At 44.5% G+C, this 17,569-nt stretch overlaps 2 protein-coding genes across 2 annotated transcripts; both read right to left on the bottom strand.

Moving 5' to 3' along the window:
* Positions 1 to 581: 581 nt before the first annotated feature.
* On the bottom strand, positions 582 to 12,633 carry PNLDC1 (PARN like ribonuclease domain containing exonuclease 1; the record flags this gene model as incomplete). The annotated part of the gene is made up of 19 exons (XM_082299598.1): positions 582 to 648; positions 1,218 to 1,316; positions 1,483 to 1,658; positions 2,109 to 2,208; positions 2,738 to 2,780; positions 2,996 to 3,049; positions 3,891 to 3,955; positions 5,634 to 5,689; positions 5,913 to 5,998; positions 6,235 to 6,304; positions 6,902 to 7,039; positions 8,017 to 8,096; positions 9,463 to 9,569; positions 9,856 to 9,944; positions 10,576 to 10,699; positions 10,824 to 10,857; positions 11,798 to 11,871; positions 11,993 to 12,050; positions 12,558 to 12,633. 19 exons carry the CDS (start codon positions 12,631 to 12,633, stop codon positions 582 to 584), a joined length of 1,596 nt encoding a protein of 531 aa, XP_082155724.1.
* Positions 12,634 to 13,381: 748 nt separating this feature from the next.
* MRPL18 (mitochondrial ribosomal protein L18) lies at positions 13,382 to 16,571 on the bottom strand. The gene is made up of 4 exons (XM_082302579.1): positions 16,426 to 16,571; positions 15,813 to 15,993; positions 14,138 to 14,372; positions 13,382 to 13,870 (listed from the first exon to the last, which is right to left on the bottom strand). Exons 1-4 carry the CDS (start codon positions 16,475 to 16,477, stop codon positions 13,799 to 13,801), a joined length of 540 nt encoding a protein of 179 aa, XP_082158705.1. The 5' UTR covers positions 16,478 to 16,571; the 3' UTR covers positions 13,382 to 13,798.
* Between the last annotated feature and the right edge of the window lie 998 nt (positions 16,572 to 17,569).

Below are 17,569 nucleotides of genomic sequence, written 5' to 3'. Positions count from 1 at the left end.
TCCACTTATTTGTGTCAAACCTCAGCCACACTGCCACTGAAAATACCACTATCTAATACTGCACTGACAGCACTGCAAATTATTTACTATTCCCCAGAATCTGTCATGAGCCCCAAGAGTGGTTTCTCCATCAACTCTGCCCATTTTCATTTGGTAAACAGTGACATTTCCCCTGCTTTACAACTGTAGCTAAAAATAGCATCTTTCATTTCATAACTTCCTGAATTTTATCAGCAATGTGTTTTATGCAGCAAGCACCAGCACTGGGAACAAGCTAAGGGTATGAATAGCTGTGAAGAGCCAACACAGGACTAAAGTAAATTAGGCATTGAAACAATCATCTCCCTCTTCAGAAGGTGATGCTTTGAGCAGATTACAAAATACCACAAATTGCAAACCAACACACCCCCTTTAAAAAACACATTTCCAGGAAAACAATTCAAAATTTTGGCGGGTTTTTTGTTCTTTTTTTTCTTTGTTCATTTTTTTTTTCATATTTTATTGAATGAAACAAAACAAAACAAACACAAGAAATAAGATCACTGTTCTTCATGTCTCATCTCTACAGCAGTCCTTTGGAGTCAACAGCTAGAAGTTCCTCCAAGTGCAAAGGCCAAGACAGACCACAGTGCCACAATACCAGAGATTCTAAGGGACAAGAATAATAAAATGCTGTTAGGCTACTTATATTTATGGCTTAATTTTATGTTTATTAAGCCCTTAGATTCTTTTCCAAACCATGTCAGGCCAGAAATTCACCCTTCATGAGCATTGCTGTCACCATCTCACAAGAGGGATGCACTTTGAACCTGGAATTCTCTCCCACTACCAAGCTTTCAACTCAGCCGTAGAAAAAAAACCCACATCCATCCCACACCTGAGATTCTGCCTCCCTCTCATCAAGCCTAGTAGAGCTGGCTTACAGTTAATTCAGATTACCACCTGTCTGTTACTACAGCACATATGTGGTTTTGTGCTATCCACGGTGTAACACTCCCAGGTTAACCATGATCAAGATTAAAGTCCAGTTGCCCAGGGCTGAAAGTTCATGAGCAGCCACCCAACAGTTAGCAAGCAAACCTTCTTCTGAGCCCCATTCTGCCCCGAGGGGCTGGCAGGAGGACACTACAAATGCGTGTCAGGCTGCTGCTGTGCCAGGGCGTCGGACTTGAAAGGAATGCTCCCCCTCTCCCCATTCCCGTGCTCCCGCAACTCACTGCAGCAGGCAGTTCACGCTCGGCGAGTGCCTCCAGTGGCGATAGACGGAGACCTGCAGGTGAGGGTGGTGCCTGTAATCCCGCAGGACGAGCCTGACGCTGCAATGAAAGCACGGCTTGAGCCTCAGCCCGCAGGCTGCTTGCAGCACCCCACAGCTCAGGGCAGGAATTTCTGTCCAAGAGCTGTCACAGCAGAGAGAGGGTGAGATGAAGGCCTGGATCAGGGGAACAAAGGACTGAAAATCAAGACTTTCTGATCACTTACTGCTTGTACTGACTGGAGAGCAGAATGAACTGGTTCTTTGAAAGCCGTCTGACATCAAAGCGACAACGAGCTTTAAACTCCTGGTAAATCTGTCTCTCAGTCAGCCCTGGCCAGCCTTGGACACGAACAATCAAGGCAGGGGGATGACGGCAGGGAACATCTTCCCCAGAAAAATTCTGGAAAATGGACAACATTGAGACCTATCTGAATTTGGAAGTACTACAGAGGCACTACTAATATAATCAGAAAATATGCAAAACATGACAAATAAATGACAGGTTGTATAATACAGCTGTTGGTGTAATTTTTTTTTTTTTTTGCCCCAAGATTCATCTAAATATGGTCATAAAAGCAAACTGTCATGACTACCATGGAGAAACTACCTGAGAAACAGCAATGTAAACTGACTAATGCCATCTTACAGAATAAAAGTATGAATGCATTTCACAAAGCAGAAATTCAACTCATTGGACATTTTAAAAGGTTCACTGTGTCTCTTATATGATGATGATTTCTGCCAAGGTGGGCCCAGGACCGGTGGATTCCTCTCCTCTAATGAAGCTATCAAGTAGGCTACTGACCTATGCACCCCACAAACAGGTCACAGACCTGCAATTCATACGCACAATGCTTGAAACACCACCTCGGATGAAATTCACTTTGTTCACATGCTCAGCTAACACGGTGAGATACTGCGAGAAAGAAGGATCAGCCTCCACTGCATCACTAAATCAGAAGACAAAAGAGAACAAAGTTTTGTTTCTCCAGTGCTGCACTGCTCCACAGTGTCAAGCTCTTCAACTAGTGACAGAATAGGTATTTCAGATCTTAGTATCTTCCTACAGAAGTCAAAAAGCTGCAAGAAAAGGGAAGGGAACTTAACTGAAGGCACCGATTCACAGAGATTTCAAAAATGGAAACTAATGGAAAATTATTTGACCCTTACCCAAGTGAACTGAACTTGAGAGAGCTTGTTCAAGAATAAAGAAGTCACAACGTCATTTCCCAACCTCTGAGCCATCACATGGCCCCTGATTTCATTTTTAAAATGTCAGCTTTGACATAAAACTACTACTTTCAGATTTATAAAATAAAAATCTAATTAGAACATGACATTTCCAATAACACTTTCTTTTATCCAAAAGGAAGGCCAGCCTGCAATACAAAAAGTCAGCCAGAGCAAAAGGAAGACTGTTTTTCCATTGGACCCATCCACGTAATGCAATTTTCAGTCAACACTTAAAACATTACTCACTCTGTGGATCTGCACAGTAGCAAATGAGCTGACATCAGAAGAACTAGAAAAAGGAATAATGAGATGGCATTAGAACACAGCTAGAGAAACAGAGCTAAATACATAGAAAGCAAAAATGCACTGAAGTGCAGTTAAGTTACTAAGAGCAACAGACTATATATAAACAAGTATTTCTTAGCATCAAATAGATGTACAGAGAAGGAAAGGATTGCCAAATCCCAACAAAAACTCTGAAGGAGTTTTTAAGAAGCATTTTACCTGAACCACAGAGAAATGCATCATAGCCTGCCTCATGAGGAGATTTCTTCTCAGCTGTAAGTGTTCAACAAAATCAAGAAGAAGTAAACACGTTTAGCATGCTGTGAAAACTGCTGCACTGCAGAATCCTAATTCAGAAGATCCACTATTCTGGAGGTTCTTTCCCCTGCCCAGCTCTGTTTCCTTCCTCACCCTGAGAACTTTAGACTCAGTAAAAAGTCTGTGCTTCTAGCATGCATTTTAAAACACCACCAAAAAAAAAAAAAAAAAAGGCAGCAGTTACACGAATGTCCAAAAAGCTTAGCACATTAAAAAATTGCAACTTTTATGAAAGTCTAAACCAAACTGTGTCATCTGTGTCATTAATGGTATGGGAACCATTTCAAAACACAGGAGGCCCTGTGGTGCAGGACACAATGCTGCCAGGAGAAAACATCTGCCTCATAGCCAGTATCACACCATGTCCTGGACACAACCTCCCGCACAGGCTTCACTAACCCTGCACACCAGCCATCGAGCTCCTGCTACTTTGCCATTAGCTCCTTCTACTTTCCCTTCTAAGACAGCTGTTTCCCACCTCCCCTTGCCCCTTCCAAGGGCTGCTGACTCTTCACAGCCACATCACGTTCAGTTCAGCCCACCATAGTGTAAATGCTGTCAGTGCCAGCAGCATGATGCAAACCTGCCCTGTGTTACCCTCAGCAGCTACCAGGGACATGCAGAACACACGTCTCAGGAGCCCAGGCTTTGGGTCTGGACTAAAACGTGTATCAGCAGCTCTGGGCAAATTCAGCAGACCCACTGCTATTCAGCCATGCTTTGTATGTGGACATCCACAGAGTCAAACAAACCTCCTTTGATCTATCTGACCTTGAAGATGTGCTTAAGAACATACCGTATCTTGAGCAGCCACTTGCAAGAGCTATCACAGGGCACGGTGGACCTTTGGGATTTAGGTTGCTGCTGACGACAAGTGGACATGTAAGATTTTGGTCTTTCCTCAGTATGTCAGAGAAAAGTTACTGTTCTCTAGTGACCTGTAGCTTCATTTCAGAAAAAGCTACTGGAGACTTTAAAAGGAACTTCGGTAGGCCTCTGTGAAAAGGCCAATATACTTGCTTGTGTAGTATCTACCAGTCTTCTTCCTGAAAACTAACTCCTAAATACTTCCATTGTCTCTTGCCTCACTCAAAACTTGTAAGCAGCAAATCTGGTCTAATTGCATACAAAAACTAATGTAAGCAGAACTAAAACTGCAGGGAAAGGGATTGACTAGATGGTTCTATTTGAATGGGGAACTCTGGATGATAAACAGATACTCCTGGAATGACTGAAATAAAAGAAAGAACAAACAACAAGAATATGCAGTCTGAAATTGCTAATAAACAAACAAACAAAACCTCAGAATCCCAGTACTGTTTTAAAAAAAATATTAATTTTGTGTAGGAATCCAGAGTGCCAAGAATATTTCTCTGCCTGTTTTTAAGGGTTTTTACCCCCCTGAGCAACACTGTTTTAACCTCCAACCTTGGAAAAAATTACCAACGATCAGACAAGAACTAGAAAATACAGTGGTGTGAATTAGGTGATAGACTACTATGTAAGATTGTCACAGGGTGAAAAATTTAGAGGTTTTGGGCTTCTCTTTGTAGTAAATAGATAAGAGTAAAAAATATCAAAATGGAGAATTGTTGTTGTTCTCTAAACCTTCTCCTTCTTCTACTACTCCATATTATGCAGTAAAAGTAGTTTGGAATGATTGGATAGAGAATTCCACAGTTCCTGCCCGTGTTACTGAATAATTGGTAGGAAAGTGAAAATAATATACGTTTCTAGTAACCATTGGTTAAATGATCTTTAAAAGGCTGTGTACATCTTGATAATTAGACTTCTCTCCCACTTTCTGTGCTCTATGTTATGCCTGGGTCATGCTAGTGACTCTGTTCCTCTGATAAGACTTAATAAACAACTATCTGGCAGCATTGAAACTCCAGGAAAAGTCTCAGTTTATCTTTGAAACTCCTTGCAAGAACTTTTAGAAAATTGTCTCCCATCAGGAGGGATTTGATTTATGGCATGGTTCAGTGGCAATTTTGCATCTCCTTCTTGGGAGTAGGGGGTAATGGAAACAGGCAAAATTTTCCTTTCCTTAGCAAAATTGACATGGAAAAAATTAATTCACAGAAGAAGCGTGAAATAAGTCTCCCACCACATCATGACTAAGCTCACAAGATACAATATCTACTCGTGCTCCATTTGAACACTGTATTTAGTTACTGCTTTGGGCTCAGTGCAGCTGTCTCTTAGGACAGGCATTTGAAATTAGGATGTATTTTCACCAAGAACTGAATCTTACTCATTTCAGAACATAACATAAGCAACATAATTCTCAAGCTGTATGTACGGCTGTCTGCAAACCGACCAAGGAAATAACAGTGATTCAATATGAGAAGTGACTCAGAACAAATAATTTACTACACAATTACTTTATAAGAAAGATGTGCAAATCCTTTGCTCTTAAATTTAGAAAGACAATAGTCCCATTGAAAAACATTTGAGAGGAGGGAAATGGCTGACTATGAAATATCTTTCCAAAGAAGATACAGTGATTGCTGAAACTCTATTGCCCACCACTTACCTGCACAGAACTGCATACACCTCCAAAAGACTAGATACTCGAGGAAACAGACATTTCTATAAAAGAAGACTGTATGAGAAAACTGACCAAGACAAACCTTATGGTGAGTTCAATTACTTGCACTGCCAATTTGTTAAATAAAACCTAAAATTAGAACATCCCAAGGCAACACTGAGAACTGGTTGCAGTTCTGTAACCACAGGGCACTGAGGAAAAATATCCCCTCTCTTGGGCGAAACAAAAACTTGAACTTCAAACAAAAAGACCTGTGCATCTCACCTTCTGCACAGATTTTGTTACAGTCTTGGTGTCTATGATGACAGGAAACAGATTGTGAATGTTCCTTTTAAACTCCTCATAGCTTTCTGTAAGCAAAGCACATGTGGAAAAAGGGATCATGAAACTGGGGAAAAGCCAATGGTATTGCAAAGTAATCGGAAAGAGAAGTGACAGCAGGCAATGATGCACTCTCCAGCATTTGGAGCTCAGAAGAGGCAACCAGCCCTGCTGCTTGCTAAGCCCTGCAGGTGGCCACAGCACCTCCTGTTCCACCCCCAGTGCAAAGGCAGCAGCCCGGGACAGCAGCTATGCACAGCAGTACCTGGCAGGGGTCTGTAGAACTTGTCGTGAAGATGCATAAGGTCCATAAACATGTTGTGTCCCACCAGGGGCTACAGGAGGAATGTAAACGTAACAGCCATTGGAGTACATTTCTGAAGAGAACTCAGAGATAAACAAGACAGGCACACTCAACAGCAGTAACCCTTTCCTCCAGCAGACAGCATCCACACACACTCGCACAGGAGTCATTCAGGCTGCAAGGCTCACAGGACTACTGCCTGCAGGAAATCAACTTGTGGACTCTCTGAGAGGGTATTGTCTGAGCAGCATTCTATTTTCAGTAGACCTAAGGAGCTAGGTGGATTCTCAGTTCAGCTGAACAATGTTCCAGCGATCAGATTTATATGCTCACTCACAAGGGCAGGGACAGTCTTTGCTGCACATCACCCACAGTCTTCTAAAGCTGAAATGCATTTGATAGGCTGCATACAGAACATAAGAATTTCCACACAAAGTCAGACCAATGGTCCACATGGTCCAATACCTGGTCTGTCTCATGCTGAAAAGCACAGCTTGCCCAAAAGGCAAGAATCTGCTCAGCTTTCTTAGATGGTGACTCAAACCATAACACCAGGATTTTTAATATTGCACTTAACACAGCTAATTAAAAAGAGCTGAAAAATGAGAGTAGGGTTAAGGCATTTTACCTTATTGGCTTTAACCAGTATCTGGAAGAGGTTGGTGAAGCCCCGGGCAGACAGGAGAATGAGCTTTTTCTGACAGTGGTCATAAGAAGAGTTCTCCAGAAGCTGACGATGCTCTGGACTCACTTTTTTTACCATTACCTAAAAAGAACAGTCACTGAGTATCTCAGCCTCCCATGTTAGTTCATTACTTACTGGACTTCAGTAATGCTGAGGTCAAGTTCAGCTTCAAGGCATTGGAGGACAGAAAAACTGCATCCCCTGGGACCTTGGGACTGTCTCACTTCTATATGGAGATCAATGCTCCAGTAACTAAACAGGCCTCCTCAAAGTGAGTCTTATTAGTGCTTCTCTACTTAAAAGTAGAGGATGATTCCTACCAAAGGGTTTTTCTGAGCACAAATGAACCTAATTTCATTTAACTTGATACCAATATGGAAAGTTCATGCTACCAAAAACCCAGAAACAAACAGCAATCATACAAGCTGAGTCCCCAAAGGCAATGCTTCAGATGAGAAGGCTGGGTAAATCTGACATTCTGGGGACATTGGTTATCAGACCAAAGCAGGACTAATCCAAAAAAAAAAAAAGATTTCTGTAAGCTAATTCTAAGCAACTAACTGACATTGTACTCATAACCACGGTTTGAGAAGTCCACAGCCATAGTTTTAATACATAAAATATTGCACCAAATGTAAAATACCAGTAGTTAATAACAAAACAGCAAATCACAGCGTAAAAATCTTCAAAGAAACTTCATGGCAGAAGTAAACAAAGGAAAACCACAAAAAAGGCTAAAACTGTACATTCTTGTGGAGGTATTGAAAGAGGGACCTAATTTTAAGTCTGAAGACACAGAGAGGGTGCCTCCAGAAGTGCTCCAAGCATTTCCATTTAAAGGGATTTAGTGACTACAGGACAAACAGAAACCAGAATTGCTCAGTTTTCTGTATCCCTTTTCTTAGGATCCCAAAATCAACATTTCCTTCGTCATTGTCTTCTCCTCCTTGACCCTATCATTAAAAGTACAAGCAACATTTCAGACTCCCTGCAAGAATGCCAGTCCTATCTGTCCAGAGAGAAATCCTCTTTTTAAAAGGTCCACATTTCCATCTCACCTTCTTGTCTCCAAGAGGCTCTGTCCAAACATTTTCGAGAGCCTGCCTCAGAACCAGCTGAACTTCAAGCACATGATCGCCTATGACACACACACACACAAAAAAAGGCAGTAAAAGCAGTAAAAGCTTCAGAGGTGCAGGCAAGGAAAAGTGTATTAAGGAAAACACATCATTCTTCTAGACAGATGGACTGACCACATGTTTCTCCCCCAATGTATAGAAAAATATTTCTCAGCATATGACCCTGGGATATTACCATACACCACAACAGAAAGAAAACAAAACTAACAAAAAACAACATAGACACACACACAAAAACCCAAACCAAACAAACAAAAAAAAACACTCAGAGAAAAAAACAAAACACAAAAAAGAACCCCAAAAGTTACAGTGAAAGTTTCAGGCAAATGAGCTTTTGTAAGTACATGGAGGAAAAGACCAGCTGAAGAGAAGAGGGAGGAAGGCTCCTACTCTGAAAAAGACACTCCCTGGTTTTGGACAGTTTCAGAGAAACAAACCGAGAAGCCAAGCACACAAGGGATACCAATGCATTCTCCCTCACAGCTGATAAGGAACTAACCCAGTCTTTTTCTGAATAGCATTAAAAGAGACACCTGAATCAGTCTTCTTGCTTACTTAAATAAATGTCTTTCTTATCACAGGTGCTCACCATTGCCAGACTCTATTAAAATATCAGTATCCTATCTAGCTGACAAAGCAGATAAAAAGCACAGCACAGTCTCCACCCCTCCTATTGCATACTCTGCAAATAAACATAACAGACAAAGCCTTGAATACTCTGCTCTTCCTAAGCTTTTCTATATTTTATTCCCTGACCTAGAAGATTAAGTTTTGGGTTGTATGAGTAAACCCACAAATTATTCCTTGCAAAAATTCCCTGTCCTTCAAATCAGCACAGAAGTTCCTCAGCTCTGCTACAGTGCTCCCAAAACCTAACACAGGGGGTAAGGGGACTGTTTATCCCCACTGGCATATATGTGTCTCTATGGGGTTCCCTGTTGCTCCACGTGACAGGCACTAAACTCTGAAAGGAGGGAAAGAAAGTAAACAAAAAACCAGATCACCCAGGATTTAAAATGCATAAAAGATTATTCTGATTCAGAGCAACTACTCTAGCAAATTCCCCAGTTGCTGCTCAGAAGCACAAAATGTAAGTCAATGCTCCAAGCATCCAGACATCCACTTAGGCTTCAGAAAGACCCACCACCCCAACAGAGCAGAAAAGCAGAGCCCAGAGATGAACTCCTGACAGGAGCTGAGGTGTAAACTGGGGTAAAGAGTTGTAAAGGCAGGATGGGCACTGGTGCTTTCCCTCTCAACAGAGCAATTTAACAGAAGAAAGGACAGTAGCAGCCCCAGAGATACACGAGAAGTGATGAAGCCACTCAGAGCCCACACGTGCCTAAGGGAGGCACTGTTTCATACCATTCAGATCCTGCAGAATCATAGTATCCTCTTCTTTTGCTACAGCTATCCAAGAGGTCACTTCGTCAATAGCTTTCTTCAGGACATCCCTGTCTGCATTGCTAGTGCTGGATGACAGGAAAGAGGCAGTGTGAGAAATGCTCTTTACAGGTGAAGCCTGTACAGCCTTGTTGCAGGAATGCAAAAGCTTCACTTCCCGACATGCACCCAATTCTCCACATTGTATCCTGTGACATTGACCTTCCTTCAGAGACCACGGCATGCTGGAACAGCTGGCAGCGAGGTGTTCAGACCAACATGTTTCAGCATTTCTACAAAATGTGATCTGAGTGAAGCCGAGCCATGAACATAGTCAGTACTGAGTGAGAAGACACTTCTCTGAAAAGTGCTCACCTGCAGACTTTCCAGGTACCTGCTAAGAGGCGCTGCCTAAGGATCTTCTCCTGTACCTCATTCATGTATGGGATTCCATCTTTGAGGAACTGAGGGGAGAGAAAATGATAGGTTGGTTACATTCCCCTGGATTTTCTCACAGCACATTAGAGAATTAGCAGGTTAGTCAGGACAATCAAACTGTAGGAAATCCAACAGGTATGGAGGAAAGAAAAGGATATTTGTCAGCTATAATCAATTTTTTTGCTCTGCTTTTACCTTTGCTTTCATAAGATAATTCAAAGTGTCAAGATACCAGATGCTTCCTGTCCAAAATTGCAAAACAGTACTCTTATGTGATGACAGAATCTGAATTTAATGGGAAATGTGGCGATACACAGGATGTAGGTAAACTGATACTTCTGCACCTTCATAGAATGTAAAGACACCCACCAGAGTCTGTTTAGTAAATCCTTGGCTCACCACAGATAGGTTTTTGGGGTTTTTTTGAGGCAGGAGAATCTGTCTGAGGCTGCCAAGGATGTGGTTATTGCCTTTACATTAGTTCAGAAAAAACAGCACTCACTACCCCTCTGTCGATAATGAACTGCATGATGCATTCATAGTTTAGGAAGATGCTATTTACTCCAGAAACCTAACATTTAGGGATATTAATCCTGATTTCTTCTGCAGTTGCACAGATTTCTTCTGTTCTGCAATTCTGGCAAAGAGATTACATACCTTGTTGTAGTCAAAGCCATAATGAGACAGGAACTGAATACTAGATGCAGAGAGGGTGAATTCGACATCCCTTATTCCCAGTGTTGAGGGAAAGAGAAAAAAGTTGTATGAATGCACCACATACCTAAAATGAAAAGAAAAATATCTCTAGAAGATAATTACAAGAAATAACTCCACCCAAAGGCAATTATGTATAAAATCTCTACTGCACTATCCTCATTGTAATGGAAAACTGCTTTTTTACTTACTTGCTTGAATTTTCTTTTGAGAATATTGCCAGCCCTGCAAGAAAGAAACCTCTGTTGAGATGGCAGTGTTTAGCTGGATGTCTACAGACAGTGTGCAAATTAGATAAGGGATGTGGGGAACCCCTCAAGAAGTACATGTTTTCCATTCACGAATGTCACTGTGCCAATCTTAGCACCAACTGCTGGGCCACTCCCCAGATCCCTGAGAGCTGAACAGGACAAGCTTTTACTGCTACGTGGGAAAAGGAGTCAAATCTGAATTAAACAACAAATAGACTGAGCAATGGGCAAGAGGTGAGCTGGTGATGAGTCTCTGACTGTGCATACACAGCTGAGTTTGTGGGTCCAACTACACCACAAAAATGTTTGGAACAAGCTGGGCACCACAGAGGACCGAAACATGGGTTTTACTTATCCGGTTCTTTTTTTCTTCTGTTAATCCCTAAAAGGCACACTAAGATCTTACATACCCCAGGACTTTAAGCAGTATTTCAAACTGTTTTCGAGCTGGCTTCTTGACTCCTTACTGGTTCTTAATTGTCAGTAGCCCTCCTCCACAGGCCCTTTCTCGCGTTGATTTGTTATTTTAGGAACGACAGAAATAGGAGCCTTCATTTTCCTCGCAGTCCCCTTCCTCATCATGCACTGTATTATCAAATGACATAGCTTTGAACAGGAGCTGCTGTCATATGCTTCTTGCTTGCATCCTCTGATTTAAAAGCCTTGCATTTTTAACTGCAACCCTTAAATATGGTCAACTTTAGACCAGTAAAAAGTATATAGCCCACCTGAGTTTACATTATTGATTAAAAAGTTGATAGTGTTAAACATCAAAGGGGAAAAAAAAACCCAACAAGCCAGTGTCTCCGGAATGAGTGATTTCAGGCCAGAGCCACCTGCCGGACCCACCTGTTAGCAGACCAGTTACCTGTAAGACCTCGGGAAATCACTTTCCGTGTCAAAGCAGCACTTACCAAGCTGAACAAGAGTGAAGCGCTGAACACTCTGCCTGGCCTTCGCATACCGCTCAGCAGGGGAGTCAAACAGGCTAGGAACAAAACCAGAGTTGGGGAAAGGAGAGCGGACACACGAAAGTTTGCTATGCCCAGGTTGTTCTCACAGGGCTAGAGCAACAAGCCTCCCTCACATTTCAAGTCCAACAGCTTTACCTGGGCTCGTTGTTTTGTACGGAAGTTGAATGCAAGCCAGTAAACTCCATATCAAGGGCTGTTGAAATGGCAAGAACACAAGAGAATCTGAAATTTGAGGCATGTGCTTCACCAGCACGAGGAAAGGGCTCTCTCAAACACTTCTCTTCACCGTAACCTTTGTCAAATCACCGGCAGCAAGCTCAAAAGGTTGTGGGGCTTACACCTCCAGCTACCTCACCCCTGTGGCAGGATGAGGCAGGGACACCTCCCCCACGCCCCCAAGGAAGAGCCTGCCTCACCCTGTGCTGTGTTCGTGCCCCTTTCCCGAACCCCGTAACACCCCAAGCCCCCAGCCCGCCGAGCCGAGGCCAGCACCGCAGCCAGGGCTCCCTTTCCGGCCTCTGCTGCCTGTTTGAATGCCCGCGCCTCAGCGCTCGCTGCTCTGGGCGCAGCAGCGCCATTATCGGCTGCAACACCCCTCAGCGTCCGGGTCCCTACGTCGGGCAGAGGCCAGCCGCCCCCTGCGCGGCCGGGCGGGGGCCGAGGGCAGCACTGGGGCCGGACGAGACGCCCGAACGCTCACCCACGAAGGCGGCGCGCAGGATACGCCGCCTGAGCCGCGGCAGGCGCCGGGCAAAGCCCTCGGCGCCCACCTCCATCACCGCCCTCCCGCGGCCCGGCGCGCCTGCGTGCCCGGCGCTGTTCGCGGGGCGGGCCCGATCCACAGTAAGGGATGGGAAAGGCAGCACCACGGGAGCTTCCAGCGTGACCTGAGCGGCGGGAGCAAAAGATGGGGAGGTTTAGGCTGGAAATTGGAGAGGCAGCCCGCGCTCACAGGAAGCGCAGACACAGCTCCTGCTGCGCGTCTGCCGGAAATACAGAGCGCACAGAGGCCGTCACTGGCTGAGAGTTGTTGTTATTATGAACCAACTACTAGGTAAGAATCCAGTCAAACTGCGGTGTTTTTTTCATTATGTCAGTTGAACGGTGAGGATTTAGTACGGATGCCAGAACCGGGCCGGCCTTACCCCGCAGGCTGCTGAAGCCCGGCACACAACCGAGGCGTTCCCTTCTCCTGCCCCAGAGCCCGCAAACACGAGGCAGCAGGTACAGCACCGGGACACAGCTACACGAGTTGCACTGACCAGGCTGGCCTCCCTGAACTTCCCTGTCAGAGGGGTGCAGACATACTTAGTGTGGGGATTTCACAGCCTGGTCATGCTCGGGAGCTCTGGCGAGCCATCAGGTAGAGACGCTGACAGCACCAGCCTGCAGCACGCAGCCAACACAGGGAGATAATGGCGCTTCTTACTCCCTACAGCAGGCATTTGTGCAGCTTCCCTCCTAGACCTATCCCTGTCGTTAAGCAGTTAGAATCTCAGATTGCAAGAAAGGTGCAAAGATGAGTTAGAGGAATTTAATCTTTTCACCAAGATTAGCACATTACTTCATCACAGTTCTCAACATTCATATAATGACTACATTTTGCTAGATTAGACTGGCAGTGTACAGTGATCAAATATCAAAGCATTTCCAGAGTTCAGGTTAGAACAAAGAAAGTAAAATCTTAAAAATAAAATATACTTTTAAAATGTTGAATTATTAATAAATTCTGTCAGGCTGAACTATGGTAAGTTTATTCTAGCCCTAAAGGTGTTGATAATTCTAGAATAAAGAATATGAAACGCTTCTACCCATTTGGAAATATTTTATTATATGATGATACATTTCAACTTTTGCCAGCTCTGGACCTTCCCTCTGCCAGTACACAAACCAAAAGAAGTGATCCTCATTCCTTTGAAAGTCTTCCCAACAATCTCCATTTTACTGATAGAGTCTTCGTGGCTCATGCAGAACAACACCACCCTCCTTCATAGCTTTCTCGAATTCCTGAATCTTGTTTAAAAGATAAACACAAATAAATTTAAAAAATTTTAAAAGCCAGCAGCAGTGAAATATCGGTGGGGACACGTTACATCGAGGGGCAGAGGTTAATAGCCTCATGGAAGCATAATGCCAGGAACTGGAGCTTGTCAAAGCTACCCTGCTGAGTGTTGCAAGGAGGGATTGTCAAGCCACATAAGAAAATTAATGGTGAAGAGAAGTAAAATTAATACCTAAAAAGGAAAAAAGGGCCAAAGGAATAAGGAGATGGGTACTTGCCGAGTCACAATGGTGTTCCCAGGGGATAATGGCTTTAAAGTTCACAAAGTTGATTCCTGCTTCCAAACAGCGCTGTGCCATTACACGGCCAAGGTTTTTGCATGCGGCTACTCCCTTGGGACTGTATAAGTGTCTCTTTATGGCCCACTCTCGGGTAGAGGCAGATACCACAACATCCCCATTAGAGCGCTCAACAAAGGCTTCTACGTAACACTGCGTCCGCTCGAGCCGTAATCTGAGTGCAGGAAAGAAATAACATGGGATTATAATGTCTTTTCCAGAGAACACAGTCAAATGCTTACATTTTATTAAATAAAATTGAATGTACTGGTGTATTACATTATATTGTAATTTTACTTATTAAGACATATAATAGGACTCATGTTGGGAGCAAAGGGTAAAAGCAGAAGAGTGGTGAGGAAGATTTGCTCAAGTGACCTTGCAGCTGGGAATGGAAAGGCCTGGAGAATAACATTGTGGGAAACCCCATGTATTATGCCTACTGATGTTTATCCTCTGTCTGTTTTGAGAAGTAGAATCTCTGTGTGGACATAACATAGGTGTTTGAAGAGACTTGGAGGCACTCTCATGGATGTGCTTGAGCTCCCTGTTTTGATAGACAGAAGATCAAAGCTCGGAGATCATAAAAAGCACGGGGGAGAGCACAGCAGGATGGTAAGCATAAATGCTCTTAATAAATGGGTGCCAACAGCAGGCCCACCACCTGCACAGATTAGGCCTAACAATGCCTGCATTCCCACCTGTGTGTCTCTGCCTGGGTGTTGCCTTGGGATCCTCCAGTTAGAGAGGCAGTGAAATAAATGTACTCTTTGCATTTCAGCCGTAGTTTTGTGGTTGTTCCTGCTGCCTGCCTGTGTTGACTCACACAACTCCTGTTACTAGCTCAGAAGAGTGAAATTCCAAGAGCAACTTTTCATCAGTTACTCAGGGCCACAGTCCTACATTGCCTCAGACCAGCACCACTCCAAACTAAGCACTGTACACCTGCACAGTGTGGAGCAGATCTATGTATGATGAGGAGAACTGCTCCAGCAGAAATGGAACTTTAAGGTCACTATGTAGTCCCTTTAAGGCTTGTGCTGACACAGCAGATAACTACTTCTTGACATCTGCAATTGGCAGAAAGTACCTCATAAGCTTCCACACATAACAATAGATTATTTATTAGGAACAACTATTTCTTATTGTACTGTACAGTATCAGCTTTCCTGGTATGAACAAACTGGATGGGGCTCTCTGCACAAGAACAAAATAAAGACTTTGAAATGCCAGCTTAAAATGAACTTAAAAAAACCAAACCAAAACCCACAAACATAAAACAACCCCAGACAGACTATTATGGTGCCTCAAATAAAACAATGAAGCATGGTAAGCACAGGAGTAAGAGAATCCCGAGTTAAAAAGCTGTTGCTTAAGCAACATTACTGTTGCCTTAACAACAGATGGAAAAATCTTGACCACATATGCTGACTTTCACATGCTGCTAGTCCACTGTTCTCTGAACACAGAAGACACCTGCTGATTAGGAAACACTAATGTGATAACTGATTCAGCAACCCAAAATACACATTTTGTATGTGGGTTTCTGGGATTTGTTTTGGTATGGTTTTTTTCTTTTGGAGTCTTCATTTCTGGCAGTGACTTCCTGACTGACCTGTGCCAGAACTCACGCTTTGGCCAAGTTGTCTTCCAGCCACGCTCCTTCCTAGCCAGGGCCATCTGCTCCAAGTTCCGAGGATTTCTGTTAGTGAAGTTTGGGGCAACGACCTCATTTTCACTTGTGTCCACTTCGGGCTCAGTTTTCAGACTGGCTGTAGTTGATGCAAAACGAAGACCTTGGGAGGGAGAGCAGAAAGGATTAAAACAACATGTAGTGCAGACAGTAGAATGGATACAGTACAGAATGACACAGCTTAGAGAAGTCAGCAGGGCAAAATCATCTTACTTTTAGTTTTTAAGCACTTAACAGGTAGATGACAAGACCTCGACCTGTTTCCCCAGTTTATGAGGTGAACTGCAAGTATACTAACGCCGTTTCTGAGCTCGTACATAAAATACAAACTCACGCGTGACTAGGACCAAGGCTTTACAAAACACTGAAAGCGAAGTACACAAGGAACCAGAGACATCACTACCAAATAACAAGGTATAAACCCTTCATCCTTGGCACAGCAGCACCGCCAAGACCCCCGGCCGCCGGATCGCCCCGGGAGCACGGTCGCGGAGCCGCCGCCGGGAAAGGCCGGCACGGCGAGCCCTGGGCTTACCCGCTGCACGGAGCCCACCGGCCGGCAGCAGCAGGCGGCTGCTCAGCGCCATGGGGAGCAGGACCGGCCAGAGCCCCGGGCGGCCGTCACTCCCCTCCCTCCGCTCGGGGACACCCGGGCGCCGCCATGCGCGAGAGGCGGCGCTTCCCGCGGAAGCGGCCGCGGGAGTTCCGCCGCCGGCGGGGTCGGGCGGAAGCGCCGAGCGCGGGGCCGCTCCCGGTGCGCCGGCAGAGCCGCCCCCAGCGCCCGCTCCCCGGGGAAGGGTGCCCGTGTGTCACCTGCATCTCGCAAAATAGAGCAGAAAACACTTCCCCGACTCGGGGAATCATGTTTTGACTTTTCCCCATGGAAAGAGGGCTTTAGGAAATGCCGGCCTCCAGAGACTGGGTCGGCGTTTTCTGGAGCGGGTCTAAGGAAGAGGGATCAAGGCGCGGAAGGGAAAGGGGAGTGGGTGAGAGCAACAATAGGTGTTTCGGGAACTACCATCATCCTGTTTTAGGCTTCTTTCCAACAACTCCTGCAGCACACAGGTACATCAGAGCTTCTCTGCCTTCTCAAAGCATCCTTCTGCAAGCCTGACCATGCAGGAACCCTACTTTGGGGCTGTATTTAACTGCTGTAGTCCTGAAAATGCATTTAATGACCCATCTAAGAGCAAATTGTGTTGAAAGGCTGAAGGCCTGGTGAGAGACCCTGGCACCACCTGACAGATGAACTCTGGACACTGCTGTAGGAGGCAGGCATAGCTCTGGCTGTGGAGGTCATGCCTGGTCCCTTAAGGTACCTGTTTGTCAAAATAGAAGAAGCCTGTTCACATCCCGTGCTATGAATCTGCACCCATTACATGCCCATACTGACCATTGCCCCTTCCCCATCTCCCCACCGCTCCCTGAGACTTTTCCCTCAGACTGTGGCAAGTTTTTTCTATCCTATAAGCATAGCCACTTAACCTAGACATTGAAAAGCGGTAGGAAAATGGGAACAGTTACGGCTCAGAGACCTTCAAACAATACAATGCTGCCATTATCAAGTGCAGTCGTAGTCACGACTTAAGTAATTCTCATTAAAATTGTTTTGCCTAAAGTATCATCAAAGTATTTGAATCTCAGTTTCTCCAGGAAGCAGGTCTTCAGCTTCTCCATCT

Source organism: Coloeus monedula (genome assembly GCF_965178545.1).
Source record: "Coloeus monedula genome assembly, chromosome: 2".
NCBI lineage: Eukaryota > Metazoa > Chordata > Aves > Passeriformes > Corvidae > Coloeus > Coloeus monedula.
The sequence above is the reverse complement of the archived record's forward strand: the minus strand, read 5'-3'. Positions and strand labels throughout refer to the sequence as shown.

Coding starts and splice junctions, on each gene's coding strand:
- MRPL18 (XM_082302579.1), bottom strand. CDS start 16,477: ATGGCGCTGAGCAGCCGCCTGCTGCTGCCGGCCGGTGGGCTCCGTGCA. Junction 15,994..16,425: donor CGGTGGGCTCCGTGCAGCGG/GTAAGCCCAGGG, acceptor CTCCCTCCCAAG/GTCTTCGTTTTGCATCAACT. Junction 14,373..15,812: donor AAGCGTGAGTTCTGGCACAG/GTCAGTCAGGAA, acceptor TCCTGCACTCAG/ATTACGGCTCGAGCGGACGC.